This window comes from Staurois parvus, unplaced genomic scaffold (genome assembly GCF_062004578.1).
Source record: "Staurois parvus isolate SC_StPar_1 unplaced genomic scaffold, SC_StPar_1.0 ptg002753l, whole genome shotgun sequence".
NCBI lineage: Eukaryota > Metazoa > Chordata > Amphibia > Anura > Ranidae > Staurois > Staurois parvus.
The window spans coordinates 4,247,156-4,266,785 of NW_028320549.1; the positions used below are offsets into that span (position 1 = coordinate 4,247,156).

General features: G+C 43.7%; 1 protein-coding gene across 1 annotated transcript in view; it reads left to right on the top strand.

The window, feature by feature from the left end:
- Positions 1–8,559: 8,559 nt before the first annotated feature.
- PCSK9 (proprotein convertase subtilisin/kexin type 9) overlaps positions 8,560–19,630 on the top strand; it is a 37,935-nt gene continuing 26,864 nt past the window's right edge. Inside the window, exons 1-4 of the mRNA XM_089666530.1 lie at positions 8,560–8,643; positions 8,831–8,946; positions 9,086–9,294; positions 18,174–18,365. Of these exons, the coding sequence (XP_089522656.1) occupies positions 9,118–9,294; positions 18,174–18,365 (369 nt within the window). The 5' untranslated portion in view covers positions 8,560–8,643; positions 8,831–8,946; positions 9,086–9,117. The remainder of the gene's footprint in view (positions 8,644–8,830; positions 8,947–9,085; positions 9,295–18,173; positions 18,366–19,630) is intronic.

Here is a 19,630-nt window from a genome sequence, read left to right on the forward strand (position 1 = left end):
AAAATGGGAGGAGGATGGAAAAATGTCTTCTTATCTCATTTTATTTAGGGTGTAACATGTAACATCAGGGATGCAGGGATAAAGATTAATGCCTTGTTCTATGTTCTGGCAGTCTCTCTCCCTCTGTGTGACTGATCCTCCGATGTCTCCTCTCTAAGGTGCTCCCATGCAGCGATGCGCTCCTGCTTCCTCCACATACAGTGTAGCATTAACTACTTCCCGCTGAGCATATGCATATATTATTATTATTATACAGGATTTATATAGCGCCAACAGTTTGCTCAGCACTTTACAATATAACGGGAGACGATACAGCAACAATACAGTTCAATACAAGCTGGTTAAGGGGGCCTGATCCTTGGAGCTTACAATCTCTTATTTATTGTATTTGAGTTCATTCAATCATGGAAGCTCAGCATAACATGTAGGCATCAGTTAGGGTGATCATGCTGACCCTGTAGGCTGAACGCAAGATATCTAACAGATTCCTCTATCTACACTAAACAGTGCGTATGGATGAATCTCCCCGGCTATTGTATTCAGACAGCCAGGGCCTGTGGCTGTCAGAATACCCAAACTGACAGCAGCTGGCTGGTTACAGTCACTGTTCGGATTAATTTTGTCCTCCCACCTCCTTTGATATTGAGATCAAGGTTTGTAGAGCTGGGTGTAGTCATCGGGGCCACCCACAAATCAAATTGTGGCAGGAAATGCTTGAAATTCAATTTGTGAATAGGCAGCTTTCGTTTATTTTATATTAAAATGATAACACCTGAACTGATTCTTAAGCTATATGGCCAAAAGTATGTGGATTCCCTTCCAAATGAATGACCTCATGTATCTCTAGTAAAGGATACTGTTATTGCTATAGTAAAAAAGACCTTTTAGACAATTGTGTGCTTGTGCCAGAGAAGCTCCTTTTCTGATCCAGCGTGCCGTGTACATAAGCCATAACCATAAAGAGATAGTTTGATGAGTTTGTTGTGGAAAAACATGAGTGGGCTACAGAGACCCCTGACCTCAACCCTGTTGAACACCTTGGGAGTAAATCAGAACACCATTTCCTGCCAGGTCTCATCTAGTGTTGGTACCTGACCTCACAAGTACTCTTTTGGCTTCATGCACACAAATTTCCACAGGCACACTATAAAATCTTGTAGAAAGCCTTCTCAGAAGAGTGGAGACAGCTGAAAAGGTGGGCCAACTCAATATTAATGTCTATGGCTTTTGAATGGGATGTCCAACAAGCTCCTTTATGTGTGATGGGCTAATATCCACAAACTAGTGACTATGTAGTATAACAAGGGTCTTACAGTGGGGAAAATAATTATTTGATCCCCTGCAGATTTTGTACGTTTGCCCACTTACAAAGAAATGAAGGGTCTATAATTTTTATCATAGGTGTATTTTAAATGATAGAGACAGAATATCATCCAAAAATCCAGAAAAAACACATGGCACAAATGTTATAAATTGAGTTCAGTGAGTAAAATAAGTATTTGATCCCCAAGAAAAACTCGGTGGATAAACCCTTGTTGGCAAGCACAGAGGCAGGGGCAGACTGACCATTTGGAAACTCGGGCACTGCCCGAGGGCCCGGGGTCAGTGGGGGGCCCCATGAGATGCCCCTGGTACCTTTTTCATAGGCTTTTTGAGTTTGGGCAAGGACACAGGGGCCCCATGATCCCCTATTGCCCGGGGGCCCCATGAGTTGTCAGTCCACCCCTGCATAGAGGTAAGATGTTTCTTGTAGTTGGTTACCAGATTTGCACACATCTCAGAAAGGGATTTTGGTCCACTATTATTTACAGATCTTCTCTAAATCCTTAAGGTTTCTTGGCTGTCACTTGGCAACTTGAAGTTTCAGCTCCCTCCATAAATTTTCCATTGGATTACGGTCTGGAGACTGGCTAGGCCACTCCATGACCTTAATGTGCTTCTTCTTGAGCCACTCCTTTGTTGACTTGGCGGTATGTTTTGGGTAATTATTTTAGCTGTAAGACCCATCTATGACCCATCTTCAGTGTTCTGGCTGAGGGAAGAAGATTCTCATCCAAGATTTTACAATACATTACTCCGTCCATTGGCCCCTCAATGCAGCAAAGTTGGCCTATACATTTAGCAGAGAAACAGCCCTAAAGCATAATGTTTCCACCTCCATGCTTGACTGCAGGGGTGATGTTCTTAGGGTCATGGTCAGCATTTTTCTTCCTTTAAACACAGCGAGCCAAGTTAATGCCAAAGAGCTTAATTTTGGTCTCATCTGACCACAGCACTTTCTCCCAATCCTTCTCTGAGTTATTTAGATGTCTCTTTCTCACCAAGCTTCTTGCTGATGGTCTTGTAGCCCGTTTCAGGCTTGTGCAGGTCTACAATCTTGTCCCTGACGTCCTTTGACAGATCTTGGTATTGCCATGGTGGTGCCCAAGAAAGAGATTCTGTGGACAGGTGTCTTTTATACACATAACGAGTTGTCGTTAGGAGCACCTTCTTAAATACCACATGACCACATAGCCAGTCTGTGGGAGTCAGAATTATTGTTGGTTGGTAGGGATCAAATACTTATTTTACTCACTGAACTGCAACTCAATTTATAACATTTGTATTATGTGTTTTTTCTGGATTTTTGGTTGATATTCTGTCTCTATCATTCCAAATACACCTATGATAAACATTATAGACTCTTCATTTCTTTCTAAGTGGGCAAACTAACAAAATATTCAGGGGATCAAATACTTATTTTCCCCACTGTATGTATGTCTTTGTGTTTTGATTGTCGGTATGTTATTTATGTGGAAGAATTTTTTTGTTTAAATATTTTATTGCAAGTATGTAGCCCTCTTGTTCTAAACAGGGGCTACTATACTAAATTTAGTTTTTGGCTGTGTGGTAGTCAGGCCAGACTAATTGTGTAGTTCTTCACTTGGTCTTCCCTAAACTCAGTTGGGTTGTGATTTCTCACTGTCATCAGTAGGTGTCACTGATACCACTGGCCATAGTTTGAGATTTCACAGACTGAGTTATGAATATTTTTTATTTTCTGCAGGCAATCCAGTAGGAGGTTTAGGCCATTGGTGCATGCTGGGGAAGGGGGGGGGGTATAAATATTTGGGACAGGGCATGTTCTCACTCTCTTCCCTTGGACTGATACCTAGGGAAGTGCTGCTGGATGGAGCTTTACTGTTAGGCCCAATAGCCTGTTTGGGGCCTAATACATGCCAAAGTGGTCCTGAGCTATCCTGCCCAGCTGTGCTAAGAAAAGGATCTAGGGGAGGCCCCTTGCGAGAGAGAGCCAGGAAGAAGACTGGTCTCTCAGAAGAGCCTCCTGACTCACTTGGAGAACGCACTGAAATTTGGGAATATGCTTGCAGTGTTGCCGGGTCGGCTTAAAGGTTCTCACACTGTGAAGCTGAATATTGATCTTGATCTGGAGCATCTGTAAGTCATCTGCATGGCATATGGGACCCCTAACACCCACCTTCTAAACTGTTCTGCAATAAAACTCTAAAAAGTGACTGGCACCCCATATTCTTTCTCAGTTCCCCATTTTAACCATTGACTCAGCCATGGGGTAAAATGCTAGCCTTGCCCCTGCCTCTGGAGGTGCCATCCTGTCTTTGGGGCGGGAGGGGCTGACTCAGGCTCTCAGTGGCTCAATGAGAGGCTGAGCCAGGTGCCAGTCCAGGCTCCTGGGTGAAACCCAACAATATGGTTGCGATCTTTCCCCAACCTGGACTGGCTGAGTGATGTCAGCCAACAGCGGACTTTAGCCACCTGTTGGCTAAAAATGATTCACAGGAGTGCAGAACGAACTGAACTTCTGTGATGCACAGAAGAACTACAGCCAAATGAGCTTTGACTCTTACTTCTCCTTCATAGATGAATTAGCAGTATTTTTACCTATGTAGCGTTACCCTCTTGAAGGCCGCTGAGTTTTTGGGTTCCCCTAAGCTCTGAACGGCTCGGCGACACATATTTTCCACACCTTCATTCAACATCAGTAAACAGTCAATGCGCTGGGTTATTGTTGTTTTATTAGGGGCTAACAACCTGGATAGGGTCTAGGGGTATATGGGATGCCCAATGGAACTGAATAACTTGGAGGATCACTGAAAGAGCAAAAGATCTGCTCCAGGTGAGTGCCAAATCTGCATAACCCCTCCACAGACATGCATGTGCTGGTCCGATCCGTGATCACAGATGCAATGGAAAAAAAGAATGGTTGGCCGCACAAACAACAATGTGGTGAATGAAATCCTTTATTGAAATCCTTTACATACAACATAATAAGAACATGACAGCTCCAAGACAGGACATCACTCATTACATGACTAAGCACGTGTTCGTGTGAAACGCGTCTACTGCTCCTCTGTCCTGTCTTGGAGCTGTCATGTTCTTATATTGCATGTAAAGGATGTCAATAAAGGATTTCATCCACCACCATTCTGTTTTTCCATTATAACTTGGAGGACAACGTCTTAGACAAAACAGATGGCAAAAAGCACAAAAATGAATCCTAGACTTTCTACTCCTTTAGGAGTGGCACTTCCTTTCTGACAGATTGACAATCAGTCTTTGTAAGGAGCACTTGGTCCCCTTAAGTGAACCTCCTCAGACTCCAGATAAAAATCCCCTCATCCTTCTGGCTGTCTTCAGAGTATCCCAGGGCAAGGGATTCTGAGACATAAAAATTAATTAGTCACAGGGAGAACTAGTTGGGTATTGCACCTGACCACCCTATCCCTTCTTTGGCCCCGTTTGTGTAGAAGTACTCACACTGTCCTATTCCTGTAGCTTAAACGTTGAAGCTGCTTTCAGGCCTTACGCTGGGCTGGTACCTTCCCTGCTGACAGGCTGTCTTTCTTCGGTAGACTGTGGGGGCAGTGGAGGTCATTTTGTCCAGCTTTAGCCTGTAGACTGACTCCCCTCTTCTGGGGCCCCCTCCCAGGCTCCACTCCAGCAGCACTTCCTCACTCCATCTTCCAACCAACTCCCTTGCTGTTCAGGCTCTCTCATATTTAAGGGCTGACCAAGCTTCTTTGTGTCAAGGTCCTACCTTTTCCCAGAGGTTATGTTACTCCATGTGCTGGCATCCATCTTGGATTTCTGCTGAGCATGGTGGGAATCCTTTATGCCTTCAGGTCTCTGAGGTCCATCCCCCAGAGGGGTGTGGCTGATGACATATAAGCCTGTGGTCCGCACATGCTCTTTGCACTTGTGTCTTGTGTCTTTGTGTCGCTATTACTCTGTTCTGACTCTCGTGACTCTCCTGGAATCTGACTCGGCTTGTGACTCGACTATTTTTTGCATTCTCCTTTGATCTGACCCTCTGTTGCTGAACCCGGCTCGTGACCTGTGATTCTCGTCTGCTGTCCTGTACCGTTTTGTCCCGTTGTTGTTGACCCGGCCTGCCTGACTACTCTATTGTCTTTTCCACCAGCTACACGCCATTGGCGGCGGCCATTATCGCAAGTGAGGTGTCTCGGGGGCCGCGACCTGGTTCCTGGCTGCGTCAAGTCCATCCCCACCATCAGGGGCCCTGGTGAAGGGCAGCCTGGGACTTAGACTCTGTGCCCTGAGGGACTTCGGTCTGTGGGTGGTGGTTGTCGTCAGCCAGTGCGTTACATTGTTTAGGCCTGCCTGTCCGTTCCTCAGCTTCTGCCCTGACACTTTGACAGGCCTCCTGCCTGGGGATTGGCCAGATTCTGCTAAGTATGCAGATCAGTCTCTCCTCACCCCCTACCCACTGCTTCTAGAACGGACTTGCTTGCAGAACCCTTCAGCCTTAACCTGAAGTAACGTAGCTGACTTACTCCCAGGCTGACTCATGCCCAGGCTTCTAACAAGCCTATAACCATGCACACAAAAAAGCTATTTTACACTAGAGGGCATTTCACATAGTTTCATTGATCCAGCTTGGGCCAGTGTAAATATATACAGTATGTGCCATATCTGTGGGCAAAGCTGCTGTTAGAAACCACAGAGCCCCATACAGCACACCTGACAGCCCTCTCCCCCCCAAAAAAAGAAACAAAGAAAACCCCACAGTTTACTATGCTTCAGATATAAATGAATACAGTTAGTAATCGGTACCAATCATTTATTGTGTTCATCATCCTGAAGGATCCTATTGTATGCTTGCAGTTACCGGTGGAAGGGAGAGGAGGGAACCCAGGAGCATTGGGGGGGTGTGGGCACACAAAGAAGGGTCTGGGTGACATGGGGAACCATGTGCACAGGGAGGGTGATGGGTGCGGCCGGGGGGCAATTACTGAAATCAATCCCGTTTTTTGGTTGAACTGGATGGATTTTTACTTTTTTCAGCCAGACTAACTATGCACTATGTATAGTTCTCTCTGCAGCAACCTAATGCCAGCGGTAGGGAGAAGAAGCCAGGCTTCAGCTCCTGCAATTGCACTCCCACCATGCCAATCACCCTCCCTACGCACATCCGATTGCTGGCCTGGGCCCCGTACAGTAGGACTGGTGGTACCCCCTTATCCACAGCCCTGTCTGTGGGATCCTCCTGGAAGATATAAATCACTGTAATAGATTCTGCTGCTACAGGTCCCATGCAGAGCTGCTGCCCTGCTGCATTGTGAACATAGACAGTCACTTGCTTGGCACGGCTGCCATTCAGGGAACACTTTTTTTCAATTAATGCACAGTATTCCCTGATTGGACGAGGTGCAGTGACAGTGCAGTGGCATCACAATTTCCACCTTGGCCAATCAGAGAACACTTTGCATTCATTGAGAAAATGCAAAGTGTTTTCTGAATGGTGCCAGTGCCGAGGCTGTGACCTCCTGTGTTCACTAAGCAGCAGGAAAGCTGCTCGGCACAGAGCCCAGGGGCTAACAGCAGTCACTGTGATAGCGGTGCCTACTGTAGTGATTTCCAGCTTCCATGGGGATCCCACACGTATGGCACATACATAGCTACATTGGTCCAAGATGATGTAATCAAGATGTAACTATGTAAAAATTGTCATACCTAAACTTCAGCTTTAACTGTATTGCTGTCACATAGGTATACACAGAAGGTCAAATTATACATTATAGTATAACAGTATGCCCATAAGATGACCCCTGATGTGTCCCCAGTCTGCTGCAGATGGAGATCAGGGACTCATAATAGAATGTGCACTTTGCAAGTGCAGTTGCTCCAGAACTTAGTAAATGAGGTAAAGCTTCACTTTGCAAAGAATACCCAATCATGTGCAAAGAAAAAACAGAATTTTTGCACATGATTGGATGATGGAAGTCAACAGAGCGTCTGCTCATTTACTATTCTCTGGAGCAACTGCTCTTGCAGAGTGCAACTGCACTTTACACAGTGCCCAGCCTATGTGCCTATAGTAAATCAACCCCTTAGTGCAGAGGCCTTCAGACTTTCTAAACAAACAAACAAACAAAGGGCCAGTTTACTGTCCTTCAGACTTTAGGAGGGATGGATTATGGCCATTGGGAACATAAAAGGTCCCAATGTCAGTTGGAAAAAACAATGCCCCAACATAGGTTTCATTGGGAGGATGTATGCCTCATCATTGGTGTCATTGGGCCCAATCATTGAGTGTCATTGGGAGAAATTGTGCCCCATCATTGATGTCATTTGGAGGAACTGTGCCTCATCACTGGTGTCATTGGGAGAAATTGTGCCCCATCATTGATGTCATTTTAGGAACTGTTCTTCATCATTGGTGTCATTGGGAGAAATTGTGCCCCATCATTGATGTCATTTGGAGGAGCTGGTTCTCATCATTGGTGTCATTGGGAGAAATTGTGCCCCATCATTGATGTCATTTGGAGGAACTGTTCCTCATCATTGGTGTCATTGGGAGAAATTGTGCCCCATCATTGATTTCATTTGGAGGAACTGTGCCTCATCATTGGTGTCATTGGGAGAAATTGTGCCCCATCATTGATGTCATTTAGAGGAACTGTTCCTCATCATTGGTGTCATTGGAAGAAATTGTGCCCCATCATTGATGTCATTTGGAGGAACTGTTCCTCATCATTGGTGTCATTGGAGGAAATTGTGCCCCATCATTGATGTCATTTGGAGGAACTGTTCCTCATCATTGGTGTCATTGGGAGAAATTGTGCTCTTTCATTTCTATCAGTGGGAGGAAATTATGCCACATTGTCGATAGTGCCCCAAGGGCCAGATTAAAGCAAGCAAAGGGCCACATCTGGCCCCCAGGCCACAGTTTGGAGACCACTGCCATAGTGTGTCATGGCCTTTCTATTGTTGTTAGACAATATGGAGGATGCAGTGATATGCTTTTGTTGAAATCAGTTGAACTGTCTGTACTGACCCCTTTAAAATTGGTCGTGGGTGACCTTATCCTTTGACCATATCAAAGTAGAAAATGTTGCTGAATCTTTGGGTCCGTAATGGAAAACACAAGTATGTTTAATTAAAAGATCAACTGCTGCTGAAAACTGAGACATTTTAAGATCAAAAGCTAAGATTTAAAAACTAGCTCCGGAGAATATGCAAAATGTTTCCCAAAATAGCACAAATAATGAGCAGTGGGCAAGGCGGATAATTGGAGAGTGAATTAGTTAAGGGGGGCAGGGAACAGACGGAATGACTTGCTGTGCCCAAGGAGGGTGAAAGCAGTGCCATCAGAGGGCAGAGGTAATGTGTGTGCATGTATGTGTGTGTATGTGTGTGTGTGTATGTTTAGCGTGTGTGCATCCCGGCTGATCTCGCACAGGAATTTTGGAGGGAGTGGAGGGGCACTGCATGCTCAGTCCTGCGTCTGTTTGTATGAGGGGGTGGCATTACACCATACAAGCATTTCTCTTTTGTAATCTGACTCTAGGATTCAGGTTCAGCAAACCCAGGTAATCAGTAACCAGACTGGATCATCCGATGAGACAAGAGGTGGTGTGATTCTGCTTTTCCCCACCCAAATCTGGGCTTTAGACAGCAAACTTCGTGAGTATTCTAGCCCTCTTCCGATTTTTCTTATTCTGTAAGGTCTCTGTACTGTAATTCTTCCTATAGCCATTAATTATCTGTCTGTCCATCTGTTTCCTGTCAAGTGTAATGATCATGGACCTGTGATCTATTTCAGGTTGTACCGCAGTGTTTGCTTAGGGTCACGCCATGATCCTACCTGGCTCCTTTTTGTTGTTGACCTTCTGCATGGTCCTTGGACCACTCCAGATTGTGGCGGATGAGGCTGACTATGAAGAAGAGATTGTCCTCAGGCTTGTCATGGAAGAAGATGCCCAAGTTGACAGTGAGAAGATGACTCCTGGGGTTTTCCTCTGGAGTAACAAGGTACAAAATACAGCTTGGTCTACCATTAAATCTTGAAATGTGCATGGTACACTAAAGTATACCCAATTATCCAAATGACCTATTTATGATAAAAACGCTGTGAAATGCATTCCCTCGATTGATGTCATTCCATGGTTTGGTTGCACATGGTATCACTCTTGTGAATTATAGTGGAGGATGCCGAAGATGATTTCTCAAGTAATGGTTCATGACCCAAAAGTGGGTCATGACCAGGGGAGGACTGGGCCACGGGGCAAATGCCCCCCAGGCCTCTTTATTGCCTGAATAAAACACCCAGTGCCCTTAATAAAAACCGCTGGCCGCAATGATATAAATGTTAAGACGACCAGGACTGGGGCCGGGACTTTCATTTTCACTAGCGCTGTAATTACTACATTTTGGATGGAAGCCGTTTGCTTACTGTTTAAAAAGTGCATATACATTGTAGAATACTGCACACGTTGTTTAATAAAATATGTTTCGGAAATTAAATTATTTTTGGGTCGTGACTTAATAACCAATGACAAATGTGGGTCCTGAGGTTCCACAGGTTGAGAACCACTGTCATAGATGTTTTTACTTTAGAGCCCATTCACCTTGTGCGACTTGTCATGCAACATTGCGGTCCAAAGTCACATGACAAGTCGCGCCCCATGTTTCACTATGAGTACCATTCAAATCTGTGCAACTTGAAAGTAGTTAGTGCACTACTTTGGTGTGACTTTTGATGTGACTTTGGTCCAGTGAATGCAAAGTCGGATCAAAGTCACATCAAAGTCACGCTCCAAAGTTGCACTGGAAATCGTGCGATTTTAGAGATGCGCTAATGTGAATGGAGCCTTAGTTTCGGTAGCCTGTTTTTTACAACTTGGGAGATGCTATGTTTTTTTTTATTTCTTTTTCAATTTAGTGAGTTTTAAGAGACAAATATAGTATATATTCAGTGAGCATGTACTTTATTATAGCAGTGTTTAGCTTTACATCATTTCTGATATGCCTTTTATATGTTTGCCTTTACTCATTTCTGTTAATTGTAATATTATAGTGATTTGTAGACTACCCACTAGGAGGAGCTCTCAATGGCTTAGTGCAATTACTCTGTTTTTTTAATAGTTTTTTAATAGTTTAATAGTTATTCCCCCCAGCCCGTGCCCCCTCCCCTGACTTCTCTATCAAGATTAATAACACAATCATCAGTCCCTCCCCTCATGCCAGGGTACTAGGTGTAATCCTAGACTCCCATCTGTCCTTTCAGTCCCAAATCCAATCACTGTCCAAATCTTGTAGACTTCACCTTCGCAACATCTCCAAGATACGCCCGTTCCTAACCTCGGAAACCACTAAGCAACTTATTCACTCCCTTGTTATATCTCGCCTCGACTATTGTAACTCCCTCCTCATTGGCCGACCTCATCGCAGGCTATCCCCTCTTCAGTCTATCATGAATGCTGCTGCCAGACTCATCCACCTTACTGTATCTGCCATCCCTCTCTGCCAATCCCTCCACTGGCTTCCCGTTGCCCAACGGATAAAATTCAAAACATTAACAATAACATATAAAGCCATTTATAACTCTGCCCCAAATTACATCATCAATCTTGTCTCCAAATATCACCCAAACCGTACTCTCCGCTCCTTGCAAGATCTCCTACTCTCTAGCTCCCTTGTCTCCTCCTCCCATGCTCGTCTCCAGGACTTTTCCAGAGCTTCCCCCATCCTCTGGAACTCTCTACCCCAATTTATCAGACTATCGCCTACTCTGCTCACTTTTAGGTGATCTCTGAAAACCTATCTCTTCAGGGAAGCCTATCCTGCCCTCAGCTAATAATGGAATCTTATACTCTTCCAACCAGTCCACCCCCCACAGTTACTACCTTTTTTACCACTAGCCCCTCCCTCCTAGATTGTAAGCTCCAAGGAGCAGGGCCCTCCTATCCCTCTTGTATTGAACTGTATTATTGCTGTATTGTCTCCCGTTATATTGTAAAGCGCTGAGCAAACTCTTGGCGCTATATAAATCCTGTATAATAATAATAGTAGCTGTGATGAGATAGCAGCCATGCAGCAAATGCATTGTTTTCAACAAGTCACATGACCCAAAAACTTGAATTGTGAGAAGGAGAAGTATTAATTTATTCCAGGCAGTTATATAGCACCAACAATTTATACATCACTTTGACACTCACATCAGTTCCCGCCCACAAGGAGCTTACAGTTTAAGCTCCCTATCTCAGATGCATGCAAACCAGGGCCAATTAACCTGCCAGCATGTATATGAAGTGTGGGAGGAAACCGCAGTACCTGTAGAACATACAAACCTGATGATAGTGTCCTGTCCAGAATTCAATTATTGGAGCCCAGTGCTGCAAGACAGCAGTACTAACCACTGAGCCACTGTGCTGCTCGTAGACCACAACCACTGTGTAGCAGGAGGTGAAGCCTGTGCATGCAATCAGTAAATATGGCTGCCTTTATGTATATATACAATTACAATACAAACTATACACAGAAACAAGGGATTACTTTGTCATGTTGCATTTTTATCTAAGAGAAAAACCTAATGTGTTGAAAAAAACTTGCTTCAGTCATTTAAAGCCTAACTCCAGCCGAAATGTGTATTTTCAGTTTTGGATAAAGTGGGGAAAGGTTTACATTTCTATCAGGTTTTTATTTCAGTGTGAGACCTGGGGGAGATTTTCCCTCACTTCCTGTCTCTATGACCCCGCACAAGAAATCTGTTTCTTTTGTTGGTTTCCCAGTCGGAAAGACTTCCCTTGTACTGTCCAAAACAGAAGAAGAAAGTTTGGGCTAGAGTTGGGCTTTAAATGTACCAATAAAGGGTATCACTTAAAGTGTATTAACAAACCTTAACAATTAAAGTGTTACTAAACCCACAACAGTAAAATCAGTCTGTATATGCAGTAAAGCATGCTTGTTATACTCACGGTGGAACCTAAGGGGTTAATCCTCTGCATTGTGTAAAAAGGCCCTTTGATCCTTTCTTCTCTGTTCCTCCCCTTTTTCAAGTGACCACCTCCTGATAAGATAGACTGAACAGTAGGAGTTTTGCATATGCTCAGTTTGGTGTGTATTGTTAGAGAGTTTTTTTTTTCTTGGAAGAGTGCATGTGATCAGCACAAAGCCAATCAGCACTGTCCAGACAGAGGTCAGGGGTTCTGCATTCTCCTAGAGCAGAAAGAAAACTCCTCCTACAAGAGTTAACCAGTGATCTGCTGGACACTGATAGAAGTCACAAGACTGCTCTAACTGCTGATGAGAAAAGGTATTTAGCAGTTTATGTTTACTAAATTAATTGCATTTCCATGTTCTGTGTACTGTGGGAGACCAGATATAGTGAATGCAGGGTCCGGGGAGAGCAGATATAGTGAATGCAGGGTCCGTGGAGACCAGATATAGTGAATGCAGGGTCCTGGGAGACCAGATATAGTGAATGCAGGGTTCGGGGAGACCAGATATAGTGAATGCAGGGTCCGGGGAGAACAGATATAGTGAATGCAGGGTCCTGGGAGACCAGATATAGTGAATGCAGGGTCCTGGGAGACCAGATATAGTGAATGCAGGGTCCGGGGAGACCAGATATAGTGAATGCAGGGTCCGGGGAGGCCAGATATAGTGAATGCAGGGTCCTGGGTTTAGCAATACTTTAACTTGTATCATTGGCTCCCTGTTGGGTGGTTCAATATATCACTGAAAATGTTTTGTTATATCTGTTCAATAATTGTAAAAATACAGTGCTGTCTTGTGCATTGGTATTTTAAGCACTGAAATAAATGTGGCCAAGTTCACCTCTGTGAGCTACAGACCACCTCACCACTATGTTATAGAAATGAGGAGAGGGAGGCTTTCCAATGATGACAACATTGCTCCTCCATAAACACAGCACAGTGAGTGAGCGTTGTCACCCGAGGACAAGGATGTGTATTACTGGCAGGATCGCCAGTTGAAAGTAAAGGAGAAAACCAAGGCAGCCGCCCAGGAGCGGACTGACAACTCATGGGGCCCCCGGGCAATAGGGGATCATGGGGCCCCTGTGTCCTCACTCACAGCCAAAAAAAGCCTATGAAAAAGCCAATTATAGGTACCAGGGGCATCTCATGGGGCCCCCTACTGACCCCAGGCCCTCGGGCAGTGCCTGAGTTTCCAAATGGTCAGTCCGCCCCTGCAGCCGCCACATCTAAGGACTGGAAAGTTGCAATATATTACATATTTAATCTTGGTTTTAGACATGTGTTAAGCTCCACAGTTCCTGCATTGCTCAAATGCTGCAACACAAAGCTACTACTAAAAAGCATTTAAAAATAAATATTCCTTTTTCAAAATCAAGCTCAGATTAGTTGAGCTGATGTAAAATGTTTGCAAATTAAAAGCTAACCCTGCCCAAAGCCGGTCATGGTAACATTAAACCCTCAGCAGGTTTTAGCTTAATACATTTAGCACAATATAATAAACATTCCCCAGTAAACTATTTGTTAAACTTCTTACCCTGGCACTAGCAGCTTACAATTTTCAATGCTTCTGGCTCTTGCTCTCTCAATGCTGCTTCCCTGAACTTCTTCACAGAAAAATTGCAGACAGCACAGTCTGAGTCAGTCTGTTAGTTTGGAGAAGGGAGGAGCAGGGGAGTGTTTTGCAATCCTAAAGTGCAGGTCTATGTGTTTCTATTAAAAAGAAATATAAGCGAGCGCATCTAATGAGATCTTATAGTTAGTGTTATACCTAGTAGTCGTTAGTACTGTAGGGTATAGGTAATAATTTACATATTCATAAATTCACATAAAAAGAGAGTATAAAAGCAAGTTCTAAAAAATGATATGTAAAATTATGTAAATAAATTAATTATGGATAAATGAAATGGCTGTTAGCACTTAAGGTATCGGTAACTGTCCCAATGTAAACGTATATCATAAACGTGCAGCGCTGTAAACTCATGAAACATAAATATCTTATATCATACTTGAATATATAAAGTGCAAACAAGTGCTTGAATAGTGCAATCAAATAAATCACTGAGAGTCCGTGACAACCACAAATATTATACAGCAGGCAGTGAAAACTGCTAATGTCCTTTATCCAAGTGTGCAAATGCAAACATGCGGTTATTAATGAAGAGAATCCATCAATAACCGCACGGGAAGGGAGCCTACATTGCGGACGTCACGCCGCCGCTACCGAGGAGCGGCGGCCATCTTGGATTAGATGACACCTGCCCCAACTGACGGATGGAGGGAGCTGCAGGAGTAAATCCAGAGCTGTCATTATACCCCCAGATGTGTGATATAAACAGATGTGCTGATTTACTTGCAGTCTGGTGAGTGTACATCCATCCGAGGCGGTGGATTCTCTTCATCAATAACCGCACGTTTGCACTTGCACACTTGGGTAAAGGATATTAGCAGTTTTCACTGCCTGCTGTATAATATTTGTGGTCGTCACGGACTCTAAGTGATTTATTTGATTGCACTATTCACGCACTTCTTTGCACTTTATATATTCGAGTATGATATAAGATATTTATGTTTCATGAGTTTACAGTGCTGCACGTTTATGATATACGTTTACATTGGGACAGTTACTGATACCTTAAGTGCTAGCAGCTATTTAATTTTGCACTTTATATATACGAGTATGATATTTCGAGTTTATTTATGTTTCATGAGTTTACAGCGCTGCACGTTTATGATATACATATATGTGTTTCTATTGATGCACACAGAATAGATAGACACTCTAGTCCCTGCATATAAGGGTAGCTCTATAGGACACTGAAAGACAGGAAACCTGGGGCAGCAGTCATGGCACCAGCTTAACCACTTGCCTACTGGGCACTTTCATCCCCTTCCTGCCCAGGCAAATTTTCAGCTTTCAGTGCTGTCACATTTTAAATTATTATTGCGCGGTCATGCAACACTGTACACATTTGTAGCATTTTAGTTTTAGACAGATAGAGCTGTCTTTTGGTGGTATTTAATCACCACTGTTTTTTTTATTTTTAGCTAAGCAAACAAAAAAGACCAACAATTTTGAAAAAAAATTTTTTTTCTTAATTTCTGTTATAGAATTTTGCAAACAGGTAATTTTTATTCTTCACTGATGTGCACTAATGAGGCTATGCTGATGGGCACTGATATGCAGCACTGATGGGCACTGATGGGCAGCACTGATGGGCACTGATAGGCTACACTGATGGGTACTGATGAGGCGGCACTGATGGGCACTGATAGGTGGCATTGATGGACACCGATAGGTGGCACTGAAGGTCACTGATAAACGGTACTGACTGGAGGTACTGATAGACACTGATTGGAGGCACTGATAGACACTCACTGGTGGCATTGATGGACACTGGCTACACTAATGAACACTGACTGGCAGCACTGATGGACACTGACTGGCGGCACTGATGGACTCTGGGGCTGCACTGGAAAGCCTAAATACATTTGCCGATTACTGGCTCTTCGCTTTCCTCACGCTGTGAAAGCGTGAGGAAAGTGCAGCTGATAACCGGCAACTGTATTTACATTGTGATCAACTGTGTCATTGGACGCAGCTGATCAAGTGGTAAAAGGGTGCTGTGATTGGCCCTTTACCATGTCATGTGATCAACTGTGTCCAATGGACACAGCGATCATAGAGCTCGCCAAGTGGGCACCACAGGGGCGAGCAGGAGGCGCAGTTCTGGAGGACGTCATATGACACCCTCCCAAAACTAAATGACCGCACTGTAGCCGTCATTCAGCTATAGCCCGATCGTCTAGTGATTAAAGAACATAGGCAAGGATTAAAAGACCCCCTGTTGCCTTCAGAACTGATTTCATTCTTTGTGGCATGGATTCAACAAGGTGTTGGAAATATTCCTCAGAGATTTTGGTCCATATTGACATGAGTTGCCTTTCTATCATCTCGAACCAGTCTGCACATTCTCCTCTGACATCTGACATATTTTCTCTTTTTCGGACCATTCTCTGTAAACCCTAGAGTTGGTTGTGCATGAAAATCCCTGTAAATCAGCAGTTTTTTTTAATCCTCAGACCAGCCCGTCTGGCACCAACAACCATGTCATGTTCAAAGTCACTTGAATCCCATTTCTTCCTCATTCTGATGCTCACTTTTGAACTTTAGCAAGTTGTCCTAACCACATCTAGATGCTTAAAGGCATTGAGTTGCTGCCATGTGATTGGCTGATTAGCAATTTGTGTTACCAAGCAATTGATCAGGTGTACCTAATAAAGTGGCTGGCAAGTGTATATGATTTATAGAAAATAAATAATTGGTAATGTTTTACAATTAAAAACAATCAATGTTGAGTCCAACCTCATTTCCAACACAGAATCAGATCCCATGATTCTTCCTTCTTGAACTCACATTGGGGAGCTTTCGACAGCTTGCCATATTTAGCAACCAAAGGGTATATCTACTGTATCTCCAGACCAGAATCCACCCTGGTCATATGCAGTCAAGTCCATTATTGACAATGGTTCTACAAGGGTTCTACCAATTTTTGGTCTACCTCACTGTCAAGACTCCTGTATCTGATCTACGCCATTGTTATATAATATGTTACCACTTCATTCCAAAGGTCATGTAACTTTCCCTTGTGAAGTCTTTTTCCGCACATTGTAAAAACTATCTTGTTTTAATGAAAAAAAAATTTAAATAGGAAAAAATGTAGAATTCCAGAACCTAGAACCATCAGAAAGGGAGATAGAAAAACTAATATACAACCATAATCACACCATAAGGGTTCATGTACATGCGGCATTTGGAAACGGACTTCTGGAAAACAGAGGTTAAAAAACGTCAGTTTAGCCACGTTTGCATATCAGGTTTATGTGCGTTTGCGTTTAGAAGTGTTTTTAAAAGATAACCTCAGGAGACGTTCCCAAATGCCCAGAATTCACTGAAAAATAGTAAAAAATTAACTATTTCAGACATTTTGAGAGGAACAGAGAGAGCAGAAGCAGAGAGAGCAGTATGCGTTGAGATGACCTGTCTTTTCTGGCTGTATTCACTATGGATCCCATCATGAGCATAATGCGGCACGTTCTACCATTTTTTCCTTCACGTAAAACCTGGACCTGACTGCGCTGGTGTGCCGGGTCCATTTGAATACATGGAAAACGCTTTGCATGCATTTCTGATGATGAAAAAAGGCTCTGGACAGCATCTGGACAATTAAAAAACGCTTCTAAATGCAAACGCTTATAAACACGGTTAACCGCATTTACAAGCATTTGGTGTTTGAAATGCCGGTAAAATCTACTGAACGCAAGTTTGGTGCGTTAAAAAAAGACTGTAAACTCAACTGCCTGTAAATGAATGTAAACAACATCATGTACATGGACACATGGGAAAACATTAGGGAGAGTTCAGGGGCTGCAGACAAAAATACTGAACAGCTCCTGAACATCAGTTTATCAGCTGCAGTGTACAAGAGCCCTACAAATTGACAGTACATATTATTTATGTTACTTATATAGCACCATCAAATTATGCAGTGCTTTACATATATCAGTCCCTAACCCTCAAGGGGTGTACAATCTAAGGTCCCTAACTTACATTCATACATACACATACTAGGGCTAAATTAGACAGGAGCCAATTAACCTACCAGCATGTCTTTGGAGTGTGGGAGGAAACCAGAGTACCCCGAGGAAACCCACGCAGGCACAGGGAGAACATGCAAACTCCAGGCAGGTGGTGCCATGGTTGGGATTTGAACCAACGACCCTAGTACTACCAGGCGGAAGTGCTAACCATTTAGCCACTGTGCTGCCCATATTAGCCAATAGGTGTTGTAAGTAACTTCTGTCACTGCACTTCTGTAACAAATGTTCTCTCCTTCTGATGCTTTATTACAGGAGGCCTGGAGAATGTCTGGCCAATATGTGGTGGTGCTGAAAGAAAACACACACAAGTCTCAGACAGAAAGGGTGATCCGCCGTCTGCAGACCCGGGCAGCAAAGCACAGCTATCTGACTAAGATTCTTCATGTCTTCCATGAACTATTCCGGGGTTTTGTGGTTCGGATGAGCAGTGATCTGTTAGAGATGGTGAGTGACCTATTTGTCAGTGTTGGTTGGGGATTTACCGCGGCTTTTTGTATAAGCCAAAGGGCAAATGAATAATAAGATACTGACTTTTTATTTAAAAAAACATATTCTTGCTGCAATTTTACCCTCGGTTCACATCTACAGTTGCAAGAAAATGTATGTGAACCCCTTGGGATTACATGGAGTTTTGCATGAATTGGGCATAAAATGTGCTCTGAACGTCATCTAAGTCACAACAATAGAAGAACACAGTCTGCTGAACATAATACTACACAAACATTAGATGTTGCCATGGTTTAATTGCACATAACATGTAAACATTCACAGTGCAGGGAGGAAAAAGTATGTGAGGCCCTAGCTTAATGACTTCTCCCAGAGCTAATTGGAGCCAGGAGTGAGCCAACCTTGACTCCAATCAGTGTGATGATATTGGATGTGTTGCTGACAGCTGTCCTGCCCTTAAAAAACACACACCTGTTTTGGGTTTACTGGTTTCAAGAAGCACTGTCTGATGTGAACCATGCCTCGCAGAAAAGAGCTCTCAGAAGACCTACGATCAAGAATTGTTGACTTGCATGAAGCTGGAAAGGGTTACAAAAGTATCTCCAAAAGCCTTGATGTTCATGTGTCCACGGTAAGACAGACTGTCTACAAATGGAGAAAGTTTAGCACTGTTGCTACTCTCCCTAGGCGTGGTCGTCCTGTAAAAATGACTGCAAGAGCACAGCGCAGAATGCTGCATGAGGTAAAGAAGAATCCCAGAGTGTCAGCTAAAGACCTACAGAAATCTCTGGCACATGCTAACATTTTTGTTGACACATCTACAATAAGGGAAACATTAAACAAGAATGGAGTACATGAGAGGACACCACGGAGGAAGCCATTGCTGTCCAAAAAGAATATTGCAGCACGTTTGAAGTTTGCAAAAGAGCACCTGGATGTTCCACAGCACTACTGGCAAAATATACTGTGGACAGATGAAACCAAGATTGAGTTGTTTGGGAAGAACACACAACACTATGTGTGGAGAAAAAAAGGCACAGCATACCAACATCAAAACCTCATCCCCACTGTAAAACATGGCGGAGGGAGCATCATGGTTTGGGGCTGCTTTGCTGCCTCAGGGCCTGGACGGATTGTTGTCATTGATGGGAAAATGAATTCCAGAGTTTATCAAGACATTTTGCAGGAAAACGTACGACCATCTGTCCGCCAACTGAAGCTCCGCAGAGGATGGGTGATGCAACAGGACAATGACCCAAAGC